This window comes from Girardinichthys multiradiatus, chromosome Y (assembly GCF_021462225.1).
Source record: "Girardinichthys multiradiatus isolate DD_20200921_A chromosome Y, DD_fGirMul_XY1, whole genome shotgun sequence".
NCBI classification, from domain to species: Eukaryota; Metazoa; Chordata; class Actinopteri; order Cyprinodontiformes; family Goodeidae; genus Girardinichthys; species Girardinichthys multiradiatus.
Genome location: NC_061818.1, coordinates 35373180 through 35397612, shown reverse-complemented (window position 1 = coordinate 35397612; position 24433 = coordinate 35373180). Strand labels below are relative to the sequence as shown.

At 38.2% G+C, this 24433-nt stretch overlaps 2 protein-coding genes across 5 annotated transcripts; both read right to left on the bottom strand.

The window, feature by feature from the left end:
- Positions 1–822: 822 nt before the first annotated feature.
- LOC124865035 lies at positions 823–9582 on the bottom strand. Of its 4 annotated transcripts, none has more exons than XM_047360029.1 (13): positions 9424–9582; positions 8745–8813; positions 7944–8145; positions 7785–7817; positions 7521–7639; positions 5455–5563; positions 5251–5283; positions 5140–5172; positions 4810–5043; positions 3346–3449; positions 1581–1746; positions 1439–1489; positions 823–1276 (listed from the first exon to the last, which is right to left on the bottom strand). In XM_047360029.1, the coding sequence occupies exons 1-13, from the start codon at positions 9486–9488 to the stop codon at positions 1268–1270; spliced, it is 1227 nt and encodes a 408-aa protein (XP_047215985.1). In that variant the 5' UTR covers positions 9489–9582; the 3' UTR covers positions 823–1267. The 4 variants fall into 4 exon arrangements, with proteins under 4 accessions (XP_047215985.1, XP_047215987.1, XP_047215986.1 ...); XM_047360031.1 differs by having other exon boundaries at positions 4810–4939; positions 5140–5168; XM_047360030.1 differs by lacking the exon at positions 8745–8813.
- A 1628-nt stretch (positions 9583–11210) lies between these two features.
- LOC124864438 (RUS family member 1-like) lies at positions 11211–16472 on the bottom strand. The gene is made up of 14 exons (XM_047359215.1): positions 16151–16472; positions 15991–16068; positions 15808–15922; positions 15673–15718; positions 15564–15596; positions 15372–15477; positions 13737–13838; positions 12445–12515; positions 12178–12362; positions 12036–12093; positions 11895–11959; positions 11677–11814; positions 11531–11596; positions 11211–11456 (listed from the first exon to the last, which is right to left on the bottom strand). The coding sequence occupies exons 1-14, from the start codon at positions 16298–16300 to the stop codon at positions 11371–11373; spliced, it is 1299 nt and encodes a 432-aa protein (XP_047215171.1). The 5' UTR covers positions 16301–16472; the 3' UTR covers positions 11211–11370.
- Between the last annotated feature and the right edge of the window lie 7961 nt (positions 16473–24433).

The window sequence follows — 24433 nt, the reverse complement described above, 5'->3', positions numbered from 1 at the left end:
ATAGGTTTTGAGTTTTTTGATGTATGTCTCTACCAGCACAACTAGAGACTGAATTTTTTACCAATCTTTTTTGGAAAATGGCTTCAGCTCAGTTAGATTGGATAGGGAGGTTTCCCAAAGAAATATTTAAGCTTTGACAGATTCTCAATTGAATTTAGATCTGGACTTTGACTGGAGACATAATTATGCTTTTATCTAAACTATTACCATGTAATTCTGGCTGTATTTTGACTGGAAGAGGAACTTAAAATCCAGTCTCAAGTCTTTTGCAGCTTTTTTCAGCATTTCCCTGTATTTAACTTCATTCCTCTTCCTATCGAGTTTGACCTTCCTCCCTGTCCCTGCTGAAGAAAAGCATGCCCACAGGTTGACGCTACCACCACCATGCTTCATTACTAGCATGATGAGTTCAGGGTGATATTTAGTGTTAGACCTCCACTGCAGATTGAGTTTGCAGTCTAATTTTGGTTTTATCCAACCAGAGCACCTTTCTCCACATGTTTGGTGTGATTCCTGTGTGGCTTGTGGCAATCTGAAACTACTTTTCAGAAAAAAAAAAAACAACATTTTATCAGAAAACCAAGTGTCCTTTTCCTTCCACTTCACAATTATAAACTTCTATTTGTTGGTCTGTCACATAAAATACCAATAAAATAAACAGACGTTTGTAAATGTAACGCAACAGTATATATCTAGGCACTGTAATAAAGTCATACATCGAAAGGTTGATAACTGGATCTCCCTAATGATGTTTTTATAAGGTGTTACACTATTTCAGTTATTCATATTTAAAATAAAAATGAGAAAAACTTCTGTCAGCTCTTGAATTGGATTTTCCTAATTTTAATAACAGCAGAGCAGTTATCTAATTATATCTCATATGACCACATATTTAGTCCAGATAAGAAAAAAATATTTTGGGCTGTTAGATGAAAAAGTCACAGGATGCTGCATGGAGCTGTGGACTGAGGCACTCTGTGATTTGGGTTTGTGTTCCACAAATGCTACCAGTTTGGAGTCTAGGGAGATGACTTTAGACTCTGCGAAGTGACCTTTAAAACATTCAGTTTGCGGGCATTTTCCCGTACTAATGTCCAGAAATAACATCCAGACAGAAGGGAACGTCTTGGTAGATCCTCAAGTTTTTCATCCACATCTGCAGTTTCTGTCCAGCTAATAAAGTCTCATCCAGATCAATCCATCAGGAATGTGACGACGTTCCACAGGAACCCCATTCCTGTTCCTGGTTTGGAAAAGAGTCCGTGATTCAAATGACCTGAAAACAAAGGTTAGAAAAAGTTAAGTTTGACGCCACAGTTAGAAAACCTTAAATCATTCAATGAATCTTTCAGATTTGGATTTTAAACTTCATTTATGTAAATGAAGATGTGCAAAATAACAATTACATTAAATTAAGAAACTTTAACAAAAAACGTACCAACTTCGATCTAACCACAAAGGCACTGTCTTGGATCTTGGAGTTAACATACTAAGTAAACAGAAAGATAAAAATAAATTGAGATATTATCAAACATTAAATGAAATAAAGGTATAATCAAGCTGAAATGTTCATAACTTACATCCAGTCCTCTGGGGGATTGAATTGGCTCTAGTCCTTTAGAACACAGCAAAGAAAAGGGCCTCTCTTTAGTTGCTAAATGCGGTTTGAAGCAAAGACTAAAAACCTTTGCAGGCAAGTAAAGATCCCAATCAGCTGAATGCTCCTCCGTTAGATCACCGACCATCCTGTTAGGGGCGTAAAAAAGTTAAGATATTAAAAAGTTGGCACAGGTAACCAGAATAATGAACTGCTGAACTGTCTAAGTGTGGAAAAAAGGTTTCAATGGGAAAATCATCAGTGGAAACCAGGCATGAAATTCCAAAATTGAACTCAATGACAAAGGAGAACCCTATAACATCTGTACGGGTATTGGACTCTTTAGAACACCGTGTCATTCCAACACACGTCTAAACGACTGGCATCAACTGGACTGCAGGTTCATCTTTGCTTGCTGAGGCACCACTAATGCCAAGGCTGATATGAGGACGTTTGGAATCATGCTGAGAGGTTTTGGAGCTGCAGGGGTGCTCCTGAGGACCTCTATTGACTCTGTGGTGGTTTCAGCCCTCTTCTATGGTGTAGTATGTTGGAGCAGCACCTTTTCTACAGCTAAGAGGAAGCGGCTGGATAAGCTCACCAGGAAGGTCAGCGGTGTACTATGATGCCACCTCGATCCAGTGCAGGTGGTGGCAGACAGACAGAAGAACTCTGACAAAAATAACGATCTTGGAAAATGTTCCTCACTCCATGAATGAAGCTGTTGCAGAACTGGAGAGCTCCTTCTGTGGCAGACAGCTGCATCCTAGGTGCTCAAAGGAGCATTATCCCAGGTCCTTCCTGCTGTTAGACTTTAGAACCATCACTGCTCCCAACAAAGTCAAAAAGCTGTTTACATCCCTGCGGCTACTTGCAGTTTGTACGCAGTTTGTAAATGTTTTAAATGATCCTATTCAGACATTTCTTTGAATCTGAGTATGTCATTTTTAATAGCTGTATGTTTTTTTTGTTCTTATGCTGTAAATTTGCCCTTACTGTGCTGTCTTATTTCTTATTTGTTGTTTATAAATTTGTACCTTGAGTGAATCTGCATGCTTCTATTTGTCTGTAGCTTTGCTGCTCATTCCCCCAATGAGGGACAATAAATGTATTTTTCCTGTAAACAATGGGACAGGTAATAAAGTCTGGAAATGTATATATTGTATATTTTTCCATATTTATCCAGACTTGAAAATATAGGCAAATCAAAGGCTGTGTAGGAAGTCCAATAATTCCTACACATGCATGAATGTGGTGTGTGCATATGGAGGGGGCGAGAAGACCAACTCTGGCAATGTTGTGGAGATGCACATCAGTCTTGGGGCCTGACCTTTGATAGTGACTCAGTGACCTCCTGTGTTTCCATGTCTCACAGCACTCTGGTGCAGCCAACTGACCATGTGACTGATTAGCACAGATATTAACCCTTAACCCAGTGCCAATGTGCTGGATCTAGAGGCCCAGTTAGAGCAGCTTTGGGAATACTTGCGTCATTTAAGGATAATTCATATTAAGGATAATATGACTGTATGTATGGCTTCAATCTGCGCTAAAGGGGTTGGACACCCAACTGACTGATCTCATACTCTAATCATTGCAACACAGTGACCTAACCTCTGACTTCATGCTGTTTCATTTCATTTCCACCATTCCATCAGGGTGCTTAACGTCTTTTTAATGAACAGTAACCTATGAAGCAGATATCGGCAAACCTATTGTGCAAGTTTCAAAGCACATGTTAAACAGACCTGTCAATCAGCTGGGTTGTGGTCAAATCCACATTGCCGGTCTGCTGATGATAAACCACAAGAGCAATGATGTCCTTTAGGTGATCTTTCAGATCTCGATTAATCTGGTAAAGGTCAAACAAGACATAGATGTGAGAAAACACCTTAATAAACCAATATAATATCAGATTATAGTAAATACCTGCACCACAGATAAACTAGGCCACCTAAAGAATAAAATACAGGCACATATAAGCAATACTCTTATTGAAACGTAATTTAATTAATCTGACGTGAAAAGGGGATCACGAGAGAGAGAGATTAATTACACAGAGTAGCATATTTCAAATAATTTTGATGATGACCAATAAATAAAATCTTTTAACACAAAAATCTCTATTTTATGCCATATTATGGTCTGCACAATCATGGGGGAAGACCACTGACATGACAATGTAGGGTCACTGACTCCCTCCACAAGGAAGGTAAGCCACAAAAGGTCAAGGCTGAAGAATCTGGCTGTATGCAGACATACCAATGAAAAGTTGAGAGGAAGGAAAGAAATTGTAGAAAAAGGTGCAAAAGCAACTGGGATTACTGCCTTCAGGGAATTTTGAAGCAAAGCCTATTCCAAGAGTTTGGGGGAGATTCACAAGAAGTGAACTGCAGCTGGAGTTGGGCTACAGCTGTCACATTTCTTGTTTTTTAGTCACCCTTGAACCAGAGACAACTTCATAGGTGTGTAGGCCAGAAGGAGGAGGACTGGACTCTTTCTCAGTGGTTCAGTCTTCTTTTAAGATGAAAGTTAATTTTGCATTTCATGTTGAAATCAAAGTCCTAGGGTCTTAGGTGCTAGGTGAGCCTGGATGTCTTGTGGGAAAATTTACAGCACTTCATTTCACTTACAGATTTTATTTTCCAGTGGGACGTTGTACCTTTCCACACTCCCAAAAGTACCAACACCTGCTTTAATGACCATGGTATCACTGTGCTTGATTGCTCTGACCTAAACTTCTAGAGAATGTATGGAGTATTGTTAAAAGGAAGCTGAGGGACACCAGACCCAACAGTGCAGACAAGCTGAAATCCACTATTAAAGCAAACTGGGCTTTCTTGAACACCTCAGCAGAACCACAGGTTGCTATGCTGCATTGATTTGGTAATTCATGCAAAAAGAGCCCCGATCATGTGGTGAGTTTATAAATTGTATTCCATTGGTCTCATGTAATATTCAAATTTTCAGAGAAACTGAATTAAAAATAGGTTTTCAATAGCAGCACACCATACTCATTAAAATTAACCAAAAAAAACATGCTTGAAGTAAACTACTGAGTTTTACTTTATGAATTTAATCACCCGAAAGGTACTAACATTTCAAAGATAATCTAATTTATTGAGATGCACATGTACATCTTAAGTCTTTCTTTAATGACTCCTCCTGCTCCATACTGCAGTATCAGCAGTCTGATTACAACATGAACTCACTCTGTGGACTATGTCATGAGGCAACCTGGAGAGGATTCTCAGCGGATACCCGAAGTGTGCGATGATGTCAGCGATGTTCTTCGCCACATCGGAAGGGAGGCAGGACTTCATGGGAACAGCCTCCACCCACCTGGAGTAAAAGTCTGTCAATGTTAAAATGTACCTGTGTCCATTCATCGTCTGGGGCAGCGGCCCCCTGATGTCTAATCCCAGCCACTGCCACGGCTCTTTCACCTGGAACCATAACATGGCACCATGTAGTGTCAGGAGTTACTTTTGTTTGCTTGTATTTTCTGTCCAGCTTTTAAGTAATTATAAATCTGACCATACCTCAATAACATCGTCAGAGTGTTCACAGTCTGCCTGAAGAAATAATAGAGATTTTAAAAAATACTTATAGATAAAAACTTATTTTATTTTGAAATATTTCCAGCTACTTACACTGAAATCTCCATCTGGAGCCCACAGGATATTCTGTTGATCCGTGTGAAAGAAACATTTTCACATCGATAGAAACAAAAAATCACTTAGGTGATAATACAGGAATTATACCCATTATCGTTTCATCAATATTATTAAAGAAGATAAAAATGCATCCCTACACTTGTTAGATAACCAGGCTTTAATACTGCTAACCCTGCCTACCTGTGGTACGCAGTAATTTCCATGAAAGAAATGTGGAAATGAGTCGATCTTCCTCAGCCTCTCATCAACTATGATCCTCCATTTTTCAACATGTTTCTGGTCTTTATCTCTGATTATAAACACAGAAAAGGTCAAGCACATTAAACAGGTAAAAATCCAAATACTCACCAAAGTAAGAAACAGCAGGACAGAAAAACTAATGTAGGAAAAAACAGTGCCACTGATTCACTGAAATTACGCTACAAACAAATTAGAGAAAAAAGGCAAGAAATGAAGTGACCTCTCGGAAGAGACATCAGAAAAAAATCAATTAAAAACTCTTTATTGTCGCCAGAGGGGAATCTTGGCACTACAAGGTGGTCTAGAGCTAAGACAATGCAAGGAAAATATTAAAACACCCGGTATATTAAAGCAGGAAAAGTGTGAACATTCCCAGTGTGTGATTAGTGTCATGCCATGACCTTTGAGTCCAGGGTCAGTCTCTGGGTGAAAGCCCATTGGTGTCTTGTTTACAGCTGATATCAGACTGGTGCCTTCTCTGCCATAATGAGGGCACAGCTCCAGTGTTTTAGCGAGAAAAAGGACCTAAGATGAATGGCAATGCTGAGTCCCGTTTTGTTCCCGCCCTCACCGGTGGTTCAAGACCAAAAAAAAAAGAGCCTAGATGCTAAAATGAGCTTCCTGTTGATTGTCCAGACTTTCCTTACTTAAGGTGAGGAGCTCGAAGTGTAGCCGCTCCTCTTCTGTATCAAAATTGGTCTATCTGTGTGGTCTGCCAAGAAAATATCCCCTACACCTTGACACCACCACCAGCCTAAGTGTTGACACAAGGCAGGATGGATCTATGCTTTTATTGTTGTTTACTCCAAATTCTGACCCTACCATCTGAAATGGAAACTCCTTGGACCAGGCAACATTTTTCCAAGCTATGTTTGTCCACCTTGGTGAGTCTGTGTGAACTCTAGCCTTCATTTCCTGCTCTACGCAGACAGGTGTGACACCTGGTGTGCTTCTCTGCTGTTGCAGTCCATCACTTTTTGGTGCGCCTAACTGTTGCTCTCTTGATACTGTTTTCAGGTCATTTGATGTAAACCTGAGAGCATGAAAATCCCGATACATCAGTAGTTTCTGAAATACCGGTCCAGCAACGTTTTTATTCTTGGTTTGAATTGAGGGAATTTTGGGTTCCCTGTCCGGATTTTCTGAGAAAATAGATGGATGATAAATGTTTTAACACATTACATTTATGGGTTTTTTAAAAATAGTCTAAATGTCTACATTTAGCTAATAGAGCAACGTAAATGTCTACATGATGTTGTTACTTACTGCTTTTAGTTGCCGTCTAGCTGTATGGACACTGTAATAAACAATGACTGAGTCTCATATGTCTGAAGCTGCTGCTGCCACTAATAATATGTACTTTGTTTTTCACCCCATAGATTGTGTGACTGGCTCAGAGACTATCTATTTTGCTGTGTTTCTCTCCCAAAGTGAAGCCACGAACATAGATACTTTTTTTTTCTACATGGAAAGTACTCCTGGACCAGTTCTTCGGTGATTTTAAAGAGTCCGCGCTGTCTTCTTAAACTCCCAGTGAAACACGGTTGCTTACACTGAGCTCTTCAGAACATGCTGTTAAAAGACAGTTGTTCCTTTCCACAGTCGCCACATGCATGCTCAGTATGACAGATTGCTGCAAAATCAACGACTTGATGCAATCAGCTGGGTTTCCTTAAATAGAAAACTTTGTATTATTATATTCTTGTACTTCAACTACTGTATTGTATTATAGGGTATGTACGTAAACCTAACTGACTAAATGACTGCATTCAATTGACAATATATCTGTATATTAAATGGATCTGTTGGTAAGAAGAGATTTGTTGCGAATTGGAAATATATAAATAAACCGAACTGAAATATCTTCTTGTTCTGTCTATCGGAAATATGAGAGAATGACAGCTTATTCTCTCTGTCTTCTGTATGCAAATGAATTAATTCACCTGGAAAGTTGATCCACTATTGATTTATTATAACACTGTTAGAAACATTAAAAAGTGACATACCCTGTATGCTGTTCCTCTCTCTGGTTGAGCTCTTTGATTTTAACACTGCTGTTTGTGGGGACAGGAGGAGATGTTGCAGAAGGAGTGGGCTCTTTCTCTGGGGTTTTAGCAGCAAGAGGCTGAATTCACAAAGAGAATCAAACAAAGGTCAACCAGATGTTAGTTTTAGCTGTCAGTTATTATTATGCAGTTACAGATCACATTTTGAGCAAAACATTTAGTTAGATAGTTGGAGAATTGATTAACTATTTGTTAACATCTCACCCTATGTTTCCTACGTCCTGGGCCATCAGAAGCCTGCGTGTAAAGTTATATAATTAGATTTTTTCAAAACGTAACAGTCTAAAATATATTTATATGAGTCCCTGTTCAATGCAGTTCAACCAGAAGATCTGATCTGACAGACGTTCAGTGCACACAAACCTTGTTTTTCTGCGGTTTGTCATGAGGTGAAAATATCGTGGGAACCGCGTCTTCTCGAAGTGTCACACACTTCCCTGCTCTGTCGATGTACTGTTCCTCGAAGTGATTAATGCACAGCACGGAGAAGCGAGTCGGAGCCCAATCTTTCCACTTCATGTTGGAGAGCCATTTTCTAAGTTTTCTGGGATTGTACAGCGGAAACCTGGAGTAACATGTAGGCCATTAGAACAACCTTAACTGTATAATGGTCCACTATATAAAATGACAGCACATAGTTAGGGAAAATTTGAGTAGATGCTTCCATTTTGATGATGCATAAAAAGCATGAAAAGTCCCCTGAGATGCTGGCCTGGTTAGTTGGATGCAAGTCAGTCACATTACTGCTGATTGAATATATTGTCCTTTCATTCAACATTGCTTGATATTACCTGGTCCCATGTGACTATTGAATAATGTGTAAATGTATTTTTTCTTTAAAAAAAAAGGGGGTAAAACTGTTAATAAAATTTTGGATCACACTTCATTTCATGAGACTTTCCTGTAGGCTGTTAAATAGGTCTTGCTCAATAGTTTCCAGGCTTTCTGAAGGTCTTTCCTTGGATCTTTAGCTGATTTGTCACTTATTTCTGTCCAGCTCCTTCATCTGATCATATTACACAGTGTGAAAATTACAGTTACACAAAATAGAAGTAAACAGTAAAAGTACCAGATCTAAAAAACTGTTTATATGAGATAAACAGCCTGTAAGTCGTCATCTTCAAGAGAAAGGAGAGAGGATACAGCCAAGATTTGACACGGGACCTGATTGATTGATTGATTGTTAGAGATGGTTGGATGAGGGTCATCTTCTCCAATGCACGATGCTTCAAACTACAGACCAAGCAATGCATACCAGAATGAGATTTCAATGCAAAATTAACACTTTATGAGAACATAAATAATATGCAACACGTTTTACATAATAAAGAAATAAATATTTGACGTGGCACTATTATAATTGTGTGAAACATTGTAGGGACACGGTCCAGCAGTGCATTGTGCAGTTAGGTAGGGAAACACTGAGAATGTGAAGCAGTCTGGTTTCTTTCTGTTCTGCTTCAGATGCTTTGCTTTTCAGCTAAATGCCATCTGCTGTACTTAATGTATTCCTGACTCACTCGCTGGTGCTAAAATAAAATTTTTTAGTCTGATAAACTGATTCTGTCGTTTATTTCATGCCTGTTTGTCTGGTTTCGAACTAAAAAGGATTTTCTGGAGACATTAACTACATAACTCAACTAAACTCCTCGTAAACTACAAGAAAACATGCATGTTGTCTTAATTCTACAGATTAAGATAACGTTGGAAAGACTACATTTGGAGCAAATTAATTAATGTTACGAACGATTGTATGTTAATCTTAATGGATTAACTACCTTTAGCAGCTAGCTACATGCTATTTGTTTATTCGTAATAAAACTCTCTTAAACTGAGAACTCACTTAAAGAACTTAACATCCGGGTCAGTTGAGTGGTCGCAGTTGTAGGCACACTTATACCTTCCCATTTATTACAGCATAGAGTTAATATTCAGATAAAACTTATAGTTTTCCTAATGCTAACAAATGAGAAACGAAAAAGTGTAAATTGGCAAGAACGTACACTCGACATCCGGTTTACATTTTCAAAATAAAAGCGATAACCGTCAGCAGCAAAAAGACAAAAAAACAAAATATTTACATATTCCTGAAAAAAACTACGACAAAAATCATGAGGAATTTATACTTTGAATTAAGCAATATCGTAGTTATTGTGTTTCTTGAATTCAGCTGGTTGCCTTTATTGTTGTAGCATTTTGGATGTTGTTAGCTTAACATGAAAACTTTACAGAAGGATGCTGTTGTTTCTTCCTCGTGTTCTATGCCTTGTATAATACTTTAACACTGCCATCTAGAGACTAAAAGATTTATTTTTCGTCTGCGCAGCAAACAAATAATTACACGCACTCTCGTTAATGATTTTTTTAGACCGTTCTTGTGTCGAGGTGGAATTTGCAACTGTAACAACATAAAAAAACAAAAATGTGCCCATACGTTTTATTGCTAATCAAGTTGCATTTCAATTATACAATTTTTTTGAAGTGATAAAACAAGCTTATCATCTAAGCAGAATTGTTTGAACAGTTTTTGGGGTTTTTTGGCGCAGACCCATTTTTTAAGCTTAGTTCAAAAGGTTTCAAGCGTTGGAAATGTGCTTTTAGAAATCAAATGTTAGCCTGTTTTATTTATTCCAAGAACAGTTTTAATGTTTCTCTTTTTTTAAACTATTTAACTGCTGATTCGAGGTGGAATTACAGAATTTGAAGGTCGACCTGCTTCATTACACCATCCACTCTGTGCAGTGCACCAGTACAATTGGCAGTGAAAGAGCCCCACAGCCTGATACTCACACCACTATGCTTGACAGTTGGTACATGTTTTTAAATGTGTTCTTTAGAAAATGTTAGTAGAGGCTAATAAGTTTAAAAGCCTCCTTTTAACTCCTACAAACATGCTTCTTCTGAACAAATAGCTCAAATGCTGTTTGATCTGAGACCAAAACGTTTCTCCAGAAGTCATTTGTTGAGATTGGCAGCATCTAATTTCAGTCAAACTTGGAAGTGTCAGTTTTGGAGTCAAGGACTCCTTGGGACCTTTGGAGATAAGCACCAGTTCCACTGTGGATATACAGGGATAAAGTGGGTTGAGAAAGTAGATGGATGGCTCCTTTCTTGGTCAGCACCTTCTCAGTCTATGGTGATGTCAAACCAGCTTCACCACAATGTTCTTCGCTGGTGTTCCTGCAGCTCCCAGTACATGGTAGGTTTGAGCCATGATGGTTCTTCAGGTCATTCCAGAACATCATGAACAACTGCTTTCATCAGTTTGGATCTTTTTTCAGACTTTGCTAAAGTTGTGACACATCTGAATAATTTCAATCATTCTTACAATAAAGAAGTTAGCTGCCTCTGTCTTTTCAAGTTCAAAGACCTCCAAGAACATTCTAGTTAAAAATTCAGCTGAATGTGTGTAAATATTTGAGACTTTGTGGATTAGAGAAAACCCACCGTGAATTCAAACTTGCGCATCCAGTTTTTTTGTTGTTTTTTTTAAAAATCACAGCTGTTCAGAAAGGTTAAGAAAATTAATTAAAAACCCTACATAAATATGGTACTCATGCACATGATTAGCTGGTTGCCGGGAATTGTACATATGTGTGTGAAGCCATAAAATAAATCACAAATCAATTGTTCAATTTTTAGTTTTTAATAACAAATTACCATTATACAAAAATATTTACCTTCTCCCACACTAATGACTCAAAGCTGTTATATTTTCATTTGGAAAGAATGATAAAACATGTAGAAATACAGCTGTTTAATTAACAAAAAAATAAGCTACAAAAGCAGCTCAGCTGTTTTTTGTTTTCCACTCCACTCTCCACTCATCCCAGTCCAGCAAAGTCCTTTTTGTGTCCCATCCTGCCGCTTTAACACCTAAATATTATAGATCTATTAACAAATCATGCTCATAATAAACCACAAGTTCAAACTTTTCTGTGCAAGCTCACCTTTGAGAAATGGAGAGAAATGTGCATCCAACAGCTTGTGACTCTCATGCACCATTTCCCACAAACCTTAAATTACAGAAAGAAATGCAATGTGAAGTATTTAAACACATTCTAATGCAAATGCAACACAGTAAAAGCTAACTCACGTTGCTGCGTTGGTTTCTGAGATGTTGGTACTGTGGCCGTTGGACAACCCAGCATGTTGCTGATACACACTGCCTGACACACTGCTCTGATTTCATCATGGACTGATGCTTCTGTCCCCAAACAAACACAAATACAATCTGCAAGGAACAAAACAGGATAATAAATTACTGGAAATTTAGTTAAACAAGGATCCATTCTGAGGAAGAAGGTAAAATACCATTTCTGACTCCCAACAGGAAGGGCATGTTGTTTTCTTTTAAAGCCAAATTCAGCTCCTCTGGGCTGCAAAACACACAAAGTGACTAAAAACTAGTCTGAGTTTTTAATGTGTGTGGTCAAGGTTGATATCTGTAGTCACCTCTGTGCAACATCCTGTAACCGAACTCCAAGTTTAATTTGTGAGGTGTTTCCAAACTCTGAAAAACACGTGAAATATTTTTCACACTACAAGAATCAGCTCCAAAAGCAAAAATAAAAACTTTTTTTATTTTTAAACACACGTAGGAATACGGGTTCTCTCTGATTTGCCTCAAGTGGACTCAGGAGTCGTCCGTCCTTCAGGTATTGCTGCCACACGATGGAAAGCCGCGCCTCGTTGAAGGTTTCCATAATGACCGAACGCACAGCCTTGTAGTTGGCGAAGAGGTGAAGGATGGTAAAGAGGAAGAACAGGGTAAGAGTCAGGCTAAAAGGCAAAAAAAAGGTAGTTATTTAACCTTTAAAAAGACACATAACGTGCAAATGTTGGCAGTAACAGCAGCACTTACACTGGATTATCAGTGACAAGAGGAATGAGTAAAAGGCTAACCAGCAGTCCAGCAAGATTCACTAAAGTCTCCTGGAGAAAACACGAGAAAAACAAACAGACTTATTTATAATGTTACTCTATCTATCTATCTATCTATCTATCTATCTATCTATCTATCTATCTATCTATCTATCTATCTATCTATCTATCTATCTATCTATCTATCTATCTATCTATCTATCTATCTATCTATCTATCTATCTATCTATCTATCTATCTATCTATCTATCTATCTATCTATCTATCTATCTATCTATCTATCTATCTATCTATCTATCTATCTATCTATCTATCTATCTATCTATCTATCTATCTATCCTGGAGAAGACTTGAGACTAGGGCAGAATGTTGAAACCATTAATCATTTTTCTTCCACTTCACAATTATGCGCTACTTCGTGTTAAGTAGTACAATAAAGTCCCAATAAAACACTTTGAGGTTTGTGCTTACAACATGATAAAATGTGATTTTATAAATACTTTCACAAGGCACTGTGAAGAAAGTATTTGCAAAGTGATTGAATTTAATATGTTATGTTCATTAACTTTTATTATTACTGTGCATCCAGAAAGTATTCACAGCACTGCACTTTTTCCACGTTTAGTTAGGCACCTCAGCTTAATTTTGAGCCTCATGGCAAAGGCTGTGAATACTTAGGTAAAATCAATTTCTTAGTTTTCCATTTGGAATAAATTTGTAAAAATCTCAACATCTTTCACATTATCATAATGGGGTATTGTGTGTAGAGTTTTGAGGAAACAGAGTAATTTGATACCATTTAGAATAAGGCTGAAACATAACTAAATGTGGAAAAGTACAGCGCTGTGAATACTTTCCAGACGCACTGCAGTTTTTAATTTTGAAATCACATTTGTGAATTCATCATATCAGAACAAATGTAGTCAACAGGACCACTCTTTACACAATGACTGGGAGGAGTGTCACTCATAGTCCTATCTGTCAGTCTGCCCCAGGGCAGCTGTGTCTACAACGTAGCCTACCGCTGTCACGGGGTGGATGACTGATTGTAGTGTAAAGTACTTTGGAGTCCTCGGACTTGATAAAGCCCTATACAAGTGTAGACAATTTTATCTATCTTTATGAAAAAGAATCAAAAGCCCTTCCAGCAATGAGGTCTCCTACCTTCACCTGCATTTATCACCTTCCCCTAAGTAAAAAAAAACTGGTTTGTTGTATGTTTATTTTCATCATATCTGATCATGATTCAGATTTTTCCAAAGCAGAGGTTACCTGACTGCCATCTTTGGCAGAGATATCCGCCATGTTATCCCTGCGAGCCTGATGAACAGTAAGTGCAGCTCTAGTCGCTCCTCCGGCGACGCCAACAATAGACTTGAGAAGACAAGAACAAGCAAACTCAATTCAGGAAGAAAGTTCTGTTTATGACTAATAGATTACACTTTCTCTATCTGTAAGTTCTGCATGTTTATCAGTACCAGCTTTTCATTTTACTTTGATGAGAACAAGTTATTTCTTGTGTCCCATTCATGGCAAAGATTCCAGGATTTAGAAGATTCCCAGTTTTCCCTGCCTAATGTCTTACAAAGTACCCAATCACAATGCATGAACTGTACATTTATTTCCATGTTGTGCTCCAGAAGGAAGTCCCTTTTTAATTTTATTGGTCAAGAAACATAAACGTATCCATAACTGATTCGGTGGGGATTTTTAAATACCTGCTGGGCTCAGGCATCCTGATGCATCCGAAGTAGAGTTACTGGTCTGAGTTAAAGCAGCAAGCTAATGTGGTAAACTAATTTATTTATTTCCCTTTAAAACCCGAGCTAAACTCAAAACCAGATATTATGAATTACACAACATACATGAACTGGAAATGATGAAGGACCACTGAGGGTTCTCTGATGAACTATTTTGTGGAAAAAGCCTCATTAGCCAGCTCCCAATGTCTCCCAGCCTCAAACAGATATAACAAAATAGCTTTAGTAGTACAAACTTCCAATATGAAGCCTATTCCTAGGCTCATAGTATATATTTGTATTTGTACTCGTCGTCTTTCGCTTTATCCGGGACCGGGTCGCAGGGGCAGCAGACTCAGCAGAGACTCCCAGACGTCACCTCCTCCAGCTCCTCCGGGGGGAGCCCAAGGCGTTCCCAGGCCAGCCGAGAGACATAGTCCCTCCAGCGTGTCCTGGGCCGTCCCCTGGGCCTCCTCCCGGTGGGACGTGCCTGGAACACCTCCCGAGGAAGGCGTCCAGGAGGCATCCGGTATAGATGCCCGAGCCACCTCAACTGGCTCCTCTCGATGTGGAGGAGCAGCGGCTCTACTCCGAGCCCCTCCCGAATGGCCGAGCTCCTCACCCTATCTCTAAGGGAGTGCCCGCCCACCTTATGGAGGAAGCACATTTCAGCCGCTTGTATCCGTGATCTCGTTCTTTCAGTCATGACCCAAAGTTCATGGCCATAGGTGAGGGTAGGAATGTAGACCGACCGGTAAATTGAGAGCTTCGCTTTTCAGCTCAGCTCTCTTCACCACAACGGACCGGCACAGAGCCCCCATTACTGCGGCAGCTGCACTGATCCGTCTGTCGATCTCCCGCTCCATTTTTCCCTCACTCGTGAACAAGACCCCGAGATACTTAAACTCCTCCACATGAGGCAGGAACTCCCCTCCAACCTGAAGAGGACAAGCTACATACGCATAACGCATAGTATATATTTTTAAGCCAAAATAATCAGTAATATCTTTCTGGAGAATAAAGAATAATAATAATACATTTTAAAGTGTGGCACAGGCTGAGCAAATCTAACCTGAAGCTTTACTCACTTGGATACCCGCACATCACAGAACAGCAAATTAAATTGATGCTTCACTGGCTTGAAATTAATACTTTTTTTTTTTTTTACCTTGAATATTCCTGCAGTGCAAACTATCAAAGTGAAGCCGGCCGGAAAGTGAGGAGCCAAGATTTCCATGAACATTGCAATGTCGTTAAGAACATCAGCAAAAAGCCTGGAAAGGAATTACAACACGAAACCATCACTACAATGAAATCTGTTATCAAATGGGAGCTTAGGTGCTTTAAGTTGGGTCTATACCTCCACTTTTTAGCCTCAGAGTCCAGTTTACTCCTGGAATGTAGGGAAGAAATTAAGTTAAAGCTCCAAAAACATTTGTTGAGCTGCAAAAGCACAAATCTTAACCTACCCTTTTCTCCAGGCAAAGAGGATTCTTCCCAACATGCCAGTTCCATCTGCAGATAAATGGTTTAATAAGACAGAAAGATAACATGAATAATGAATAATTAATATGACTTCTTAGTAATCTATGTTAAAGTTGCACCTCTTAATAACCAGGTAACTGTGGCTGCAGCTACAGTCGCCTCCTGGTTTCCAACTCCAACGCCTTTAAGGGAAGCCTGAGTGGCCAGAGTCCCAGACAGGGAACTGGAGAAAGCCTGGAATTACAGAAAGCTTCAGTCTGATAGCTCTGGATAATCTATGTGGTTGGAAATATTTACTTTACCTGAAGAGTATCCCAGAACTGGTACTGAAGGTAATCACTACTGACACTTTCTGGGTAGCCTTGAGGCAGAAAGACGCTCTGAAATCAACCGGAAGTCATCAGGATTTCAGTTAAAGTAAACTAAACGTAACAACACAATACATATATATTAGATGTTTACTTTAAAGAGTCCAACAATGTAGTCGCCTCCTGATCCAGCTTCACTCCCATCCCTCCTCCTCTCCAACACTCCATCATTTACTAAATACTTCCAAGCCTGACCACGGCCGTATCTTTCTGTGGCTAAAACCAAACCTGCGTTTTTATCCATGGCAGGTTTATAGGAGAGACCAGTTGGGAGTAGATACTACAATCTGTTAATGACTGGAATATATAACATTTAATGTGATTTCGGGAGGACACAGAGTATTTTTGGTTCATTGTCGACGTGTCATCCTCTCCTGCTTTGAGATCTTTTATGCTATTTCCGTGTTTACATCCGCCGTCTTTTCTCATTGGTGGGTCGGAGCAGGAAGGCGGGGCTTGAAAAAGCAAACTTGGCTGTTTCCTGCAGGAAAAGGAAAATACGTTTTGTGAAATCAGGTTTTATTTCAAGTTTTGTTTCATATGTTCCTGCTCTAATTTTACCCCTTACAATGATGGATTTATCCTTTATTTTTTAAAATTGATTGTGAAAGTAAAACTAAATGAATCTTGAACTAAATAAGCTTTTTAAAAGAAAACAAATGCACAAAATAAAAAGAAATAATGCATTTCTGTATTTTTCACTTCATGTTTTTTTCTTCTTTCATTTAGTTGTAATTATCTTCTGAGCTGAAAAGTTGGCAAAGAGGTTCTTGAGACAAAAAAAAAAAAAAAAACAGTTTGCACTTCCCCAGAAATATTTGCTTCAATCTATTCAAACTATCGCCCCTTCCCCACACACACATCCAGTAGTATTTATTGCCAGAGTTGTACAATTAAAAAATCACTTAAACAGAACCAGTCTGACAACACGAAGTAGGGTAAAAAGATCTTATAAATCAATACAGCTGAAGGACCCAAAAACAACTCCAAAAAGAGATAAGGTGTTGAAGTGGCCTTGTCAAAGTCCAGATGCTGTGACATGACCTTAAATTAGCCAGTCATGCTTTGTTTGATGAGTCTTTTATTCAGTTTTATTTTTCTGTTGACAAAATTCCAAGTAAGTTTATCATTGCTTTGTCCTATGGCGCTTTAAATATGATTTTAATATTATTTATCTTTTATGTTGTTTGTAGCCCTGTTTTAATTTCATAATGAATAAAATATTACTGTATGTTTTATCTCTATCTGTCTGGAGGGTAAACATTTTAGGTGTTTTTAGAATTTAAGAGTTTTAATGTTTTTATTTATTGTCTCTGGTGTTTCCTCATTTATGATTCCATTTCCTCAGTGATGCATTTTCTATGGCATTTTATTATATCTATCTAATGATTATTATTTTATTTACTTACCATAGCATTTATTCCATTTTTGCTGGTTTTGTTCATGGTTGTTTGCATGTTTGTTTCTTCAATTCCAGAACTACATTTGGGAAAAATCAAATAAACGGCACTTAAAACCAGATGTTCTATTTTGGTCTAAGAAAAACCCATGTCTGAAAATATGTCTGTATATAAAACTTCATGAATGTTGCAGATATTAAGGTTTTAGATGTAATTCTGATTTCTTTATCCTATTAAATCAATTAAGTCACACACATAGCATTGCATAACGTCTGTATGTTATAATGTTCCTTTTGAGTTTAAATGAATAAAATATAAAGGAAAACTTTGTTAAGCAAATCCACATTAAGCAAATCCAACTGTTTGTTTGTTCTTTCCTGCAGTCGGCAACACAGTTTAGTCGGACATTACGTCATTCCAACTTCTGAGCCAAATTAAATGCAGCCTAAAGAAAGATCTATCGATGCTTGAATGTTAGGAAGACATGGACTACCAAAAAGATATCAACTCTTATCTGAGGAAAGCAATTGACTTGAAGACTAAAACTAGATTTTCTGAGGACAGCACTGCTGGACCAGGGACGTCTTTAGAGCTGGGTAGAGTAGCCAAAAATTGTACTCAAGTAAAAGTCGCATTACTACAACATATCTTTACTCAGGTAAAAGTAGCCATCCAAAAAGTTACTGAAGTTGGAGAAAAGATGTATTTGGCCAAAAGGCTTCTCAGGTCTTGAGTAACTGATCATAACATCTGATTAAATCTGTGAAAAAATTATGGAATCAGACAAACAAAAATCTAAAATTATGAGCACATTCTGACATTTTAAAGACCAAAATACAAAATAAATGTAACTGGTTACCGAGCACCTCTGAACATCTGTTTTCTGGATATTTCAAGCTGAATGTTCAGTCAATTTCGCCTAAAAACTGACGTCCAAAGCAGCTTTTCACTCACAGTTAGACATCATTGGACATCTTTGTATAATCAACTTGTCACCGTTTACATTTTAGTCACATTAACAGGTTGTTTAGAAGGAAGGCGGTGCCATTTTTCTGTGTTTTTTGACATGATTTTCTTGTGTGGTATGTTTTGCATTATTGGGGACTTCACACTTGTTTTTTTGAGTAGTACTAAAGTAATATTGATAGAACAAAAAAGTTGGAGATAAAATAATAATAACAGATTTTCAGACAGTTTGTCCTGGGAGCAATTCGCAGGAACATTACAGAGAAGGACAGAAGTGTATATTTAGCATTTTTTTACTGATCAAAGAAAGATTGTTACTATGTGACAATGAATGCACTCCACCCAATGCATGCACAGACATATGTAAACACAATGCAGCACTTGACAAAACAGCAGCCAATTTTGTGAACCTTTTCCTCTTCAAGAAAACTGTATTCGAATGTTTAAGTACTTGAAAGATATCAAGGCACAACATGTAGAAAGCTAAATGAAAAAGCGGGACGCTGATGATACTTTCTCTTTCTGTTTTCAGTATCTCCTTCCTGTTTAATATAAATTTCCAAGATGATGAAAGCATCGGAAAATCCCCAAGAATCGCAGCTCACTAAGATTTTACTTCTTTTGTCTCAAATAATCAGATGAAAACTAGCTCTGTTAAAGCTGGTCATGGGAGATTTTAAACAAATAACATAAAAAATGTCAATATAATAAATAAAAATCCATGTGTGAGTTCCAAAACCAGTGAGAGATATAAAATAGTGTGATACATAAAATGTGTACATATTACAACATAGTATATTATGTGGTACAGTTAAGCCTAACATTATTTATGCTCCTGGCAGATTTAGATCTACAGTAATCTTTTAACTTGATCAACATGTTTCTTCTTACTTTAATAGATATAGATGTGTTTAGAAATATGATACTACAATGTACAATAGATTTCAGCAAAAAAAATAAAATTACAATTTCTGCCTTTGCCTTACATTTTATGTAAAAGAATATGTCCAAAATTATTCATACCCATTGCTAAATATGAGAAAATTCATGGTTGTCCATCATTTCAAAAGTCCATGCTAATTTGAAAAATCCTTATTACCACATTTAGCTGGGAATAGCGACTTTCATTAACTCTGAAAATCAGCCAACCATCTTTCAGTGACATTTAGACACCAGTAAAAGTTATTTGGGTAACTTTTCACCTCTAACTGTTTCACATTTAGGAGGAACAAAATGTTTTATCATATTTCATTCTTCTTCTCTCTCTTCATACCTACATCTTTCCAGGCTCTCTTTCACCTGCTCCCTACTCACTAAAGATCACAGTATCATCTGGAAACATCACAAACAATTGGAATATCTTATCTGTGAACCTGTCCATCCGCCCTCCCTGCAGAAAAGATGGAGCTCAGGATTGATGTATTTTCACTCCTACCATGAACGTATATCACACCTACCACACGCCTTACCACTGTCTCACTGCACAACCCTCACATGACTACCTTGTACAGTACTACAGTTCCACTTTTGAAAGTTTATAATCTTCTTTGTCTATACCCACAATCACACAGCGTAGTTCCCACTGACCTTCTCCATCAACACTCTCAAAGCAAAATAGAACATCTGTTGTTCCTCTTTATATCATGAAACCAAATTGCTGCTCACTCATCATGATCTATCCCCTGAATCTCTTAAAATGTTAACCAATAAACATCTTTATTTATTAGCTAATATTTACTTAACTAACTAATAAATACTGTTATTTTAAAAGGACCTATGGTAATTTAAGACCTTTTTCAGAATGAATGTAGAAGGAGGAAGCAGGACCTTTTCTGGAAACAGAAAAACGTCCCATAACATACTATATTTATAAAAGCAACGACTCCAGTATTATACAACTTTTATCGTCATGGTTACCATGTTAGGCAGAGGTTTGAGCCCCTTTTTTGGTATCTAAACAAGAGCGAGTTATGCTGAAACAGTCTACTGTCAGTGTAATAAATGTGCTATTTTTTTAAAACACATTCTTTTATCTTTTACCAGTTCTTAGATTTTAACATTTCCCTCAACGTGTTCATACACACAGTGCTCTGCAAAAATGTTCACACCCCTGAATGTTTTCATATTTATTTCCATTCAGCCCCTTTTTCTCTGGAAATAGAATCCAGTGGAGCCAGCTGCCTTAAGATGTCGACTTATATGTAAGCAAATGTAAATGTCAACGCTGATGTGCAGTGAAGACCTTAGAGGTTTGTTAAAGAACATTAGTAAACAAGCAGAATCATGAAGGTCAAGGACCATGGCAGACAGGTCAGGGAGAGAGTTGTACCGAAGTTTCAAGTGTCACAGAGCTCTGTTCAAACAATCATCTGAAAATTAATTAAGAGTATGGCACAACTGTAAACCTACCATGACATGGCCGCCTGCCTAAACTGGCAGGCCAGGCAAGGTAAGCATTAATCAGAGAAGCAGCCAAGAGGCCCATGGGAACTCTGGAGAAGCTGCACAGATCTACAGCTCTATTGAACAGCCAATAGTGGCAAAAAGAAAATAGTTTTTGAAAGGATCAAGAAGCCCAGCTTAAAGATAGAGACAGAGGCCACACAGGGGATAGAGAAAACATGTGAGGAAGAAGGTGCTGTGGTCAGATGAGACCAAAAATTAACTTTTTGGTCCACATGCAAAATGTATCAGGAAGCTAATACTACACATCAGTCTAAACACACCACCATCACGGTGAAACACAGTGGTGGCGACGTCATGCTGTGGGGATGCTCTACTTTAGCAGGGGCACCAAACCTGTTCAGAGTTGATGAGAAAATGGATGGAGGTAAATACAAGGCAATACTGGTAGAAATTTTGTTAGAGCTGCAAAAGACTTAAGATGGCATTGGAGGTTTACCTTCCAGCAGGACAATGATCCAAAGCGGGCAGCCAGAACTACAATGGAATGGTTTAGGTCAAAGGTATGCATGCCTTAGGATGGCCCAATTGAGATTCTGTGGCCAGACTTGAAAATTGACGTTGACACACAGGAGCCTTTTAGAGAAAAGACTGGGCAAAGTTTCAGACTCAAGGAGTGCAAAGCTATTAGAGGTGTACCACAAAACACTGCAGTTGTAACTCCTTCTACAAAACATTTACTGGTTCTACAAAATCCTGAGTCTTTAGGGCTAAACACGAATGCACATAACCCTTTTCAGAACTTTATTTGTAAAAGTAACATTTCCTTTCCACTTTGCAGTTATGCACTACTTGGCTTAGGTCTTTCATATCATCTGATTCATATTCATCGTAGCAATATCAGTGAGTGCAGTATTGCATTTGTGGAGTACTGTTTCATGCAATGTAACCCAGTATAACCATTTAGCTGGTTATTGGATTTTATGTAGGAGAAGCAGAGTAAAGGGGTTGCATACAAATGCACACTATCTTTTTAAATTTCTATTTTTAGTAAACCATGTGACATTTTCCCTCCACGTCACAACTACGTGTTTGTTTGTGATGGTCTATCCCATAAAATCCCATCAAAATACATTGAAGTTTGTGGTTGTAACGTGACAAAATGAAAGGCAATACAAGTTTTGTTGGTAGGAACAATCAAACATCTTCGAAAGAACTTTTATTGTTTTGAAGAGCACAAGCTTGCGGTTTTCTTCAAAGCAGAGCTGACTCCACCTGACAGTAGAATCTGGTCCATCCGGCTGCAACTGATTAATAAGTGTCCCTCCCATGCTAATGTTTACCTGATAGAACAGCGGTCTATCAAAAGTCGGACTCTTTGTCATAACTGAGTCAACGGGGTGTGAAAGTATCTTATCTCTAGGTTAGAGAGCAGATAAATGACACGAAATCAGGAAAACGTTGCCACTGCACTTTGTAAAGTGAAAAAGGTTGGTGAGAAAGATGGGAAATATTTCATTTGAAACCTTACCGCGGTCGGCCAGGTACACTGTTTCATCTTAAGGTGTTACAAGTACTGACACACCTCTCCCATTGCCTCTGGAATGTGGAACAAGGAGAAAAAGGGCTGTACCTTCACAGCAACTGACATGATTTACAGGAAGTAAGGGAAGACCCAGGGGTGGTAATGCAACATTGTCAGAGGGGGAAATTGTGACAAGTGTACGTGTGGGTGGACGAGAGGCAAGCAAAAGTCTGGGCTGTGAAGAAGGTGTTGACGTGTCTTGCTGAGTTTCAGTCCAGGCTCCCCTTCCTGTCATTCCACTGCTCATACGGCACCGGTTCTCAGAGAGACGAGTCACCCTCCAAGGAGACGTCTGGTTTCACAACACTGATCACGTTCAGTTGTCTGTGAGAGGAAACGTTGCTGAGATTTTTCCCCATTAGAAGGAGGACACTTGAAGCAGCAGTGGTCACCTGTAGGAGGAAATCAGCAATCTTTCTTTATTGATCTGTTTACATTGGACTAACTTGGCTTAAGGAGTGCATTGAAGATACAACCCTTTAAATCTGACCAGGTTTGTGATTTAATTGAAGCTTTAAATGGAAAATCAGTGCTGAATAAAAACAATAGTCTCATTGGAGAATAGGCTTGTGTTCACTGTAGTAAAAGACTACTAGTACTTTTACAGAAGCCACAACATTACTATGTCTCATGACAAATGATTCACGACTGTTTAATATTATACAATTTCAGAGCAGAACTATGGATACATTTTCTTAAAACAAACAAACAAAAAGATCAAGAACACTGTTGCGTTCCTGTGTTCTCTGATCAAAGCACAGATTAGATACTAACTTGGAATTCATGTTTTCACTTTTGCCATGACGACATACCAGCCCAACAGGCTGTGTTGGACAGTAAGAAGGTGCTATCATTCAAGTTTGTCAGCTTGTTTTCTATCTTGTGTCAACCCCCAACTCCCTCAACCTCAAAAGCTCCCATGATCATTTTGAGGAACATGCTTTGGCTTGCAGAACACATTTATTTGCAACTCAAGCACATTGATCCAAGTGAACTGGATACAAAAATGCATCAAAACAGTTTACAAAGATTTTTAGGTGGTTTTTAGTGCATCCAATAGAAATTAGATACGCTAATGATACGTTAAATGATATGTTCTTCATCACCCCTGGTGCAAGTCAAAATACCTAAACTTGTCTTGTTTTGCAGGTATGTCGTTGTACAATGTGGAGAATGGGACAAGGGAAGTCATGCTGCAGCTGAATCCAATACCTGGGTCAGCTGAAGATTGGAATCAGAACTGTGACAATCACCCAAAAACAGAGTTTTACAGGAAACTGGCCGTCTGCAGCATCGTCTGTGGGTGCTCCTGCATCGGATACAAAGCGCTGGAAAATTCACTGAAGGTATTCCTATTTTCTCCTGACGTTCCTGCCAAATGTTTAACATCAGTTGTTGATCGGGTATCCAGATTCAGACTGCTTAGGTTCATTTCTACCTTTTACATCCAGTTTTTGTTGGTTTTATGTTTCACTATCCAGAAGCAAAACTGCATAGAAAGCTCTTCACAATTCTTGGATCCGTTATTAACAATATTATTGGTAATACAAATAAATTTCTAATTTATTTGTATAGCCGTGCATATTAATACATTTTTTAAACTCCATCTCATGTAAATGGTTAATTTTATCTTTATAAATAAAAATATGAAAAGTGTGGCATGAATTTATACTGAGCCTCCACTGCATTAAATCCTAACAGTCGTTTGGATTACGTTTGTTTCATTAGGATTTTATGTGATAAATTGATACAAAGTGGAAGGACAGGGATAGTTTCCAATTTTTTTACCAATAAATATCTATTTATATCAATATCAATTTAAATAGCATCTGCTTCGGGGTATGTTTCTACCAGCTTTACAAATCTAGGTACAAAATCTTTTGCTAATTCTTTTTCGCAAAATTGTTCAAGGTCAGTAAAACTAAGAGAGGAGCATCCGTAAACAGTTCTCAATTGGATCTAGGTTTGGACTAGGCCATTTTAACCTGCAAACATTTGTTGATCTGAACCACACCTCTAGCTG

Bases quoted from the DNA above. Each gene is read 5' to 3' on its own strand.
- LOC124864438 (XM_047359215.1), bottom strand. From the start codon at position 16,300: ATGGATAAAAACGCAGGTTTGGTTTTAGCCACAGAAAGATACGGCCGT. The intron at 15,923-15,990 runs GTAAAGTAAATA...CTGTAATTCCAG, and splicing joins AGTTCTGGGATACTCTTCAG to GCTTTCTCCAGTTCCCTGTC. The intron at 12,094-12,177 runs GTGTGTTTAAAA...CGTGTTTTTCAG, and splicing joins GAGAGAACCCGTATTCCTAC to AGTTTGGAAACACCTCACAA.
- LOC124865035 (XM_047360029.1), bottom strand. From the start codon at position 9,488: ATGGGAAGGTATAAGTGTGCCTACAACTGCGACCACTCAACTGACCCG. The intron at 8,146-8,744 runs GTCCCGTGTCAA...ATGTTACTCCAG, and splicing joins ACAATCAATCAATCAATCAG to GTTTCCGCTGTACAATCCCA. The intron at 1,490-1,580 runs GTAAGTTATGAA...CTGTTTACTTAG, and splicing joins AATCCCCCAGAGGACTGGAT to TATGTTAACTCCAAGATCCA.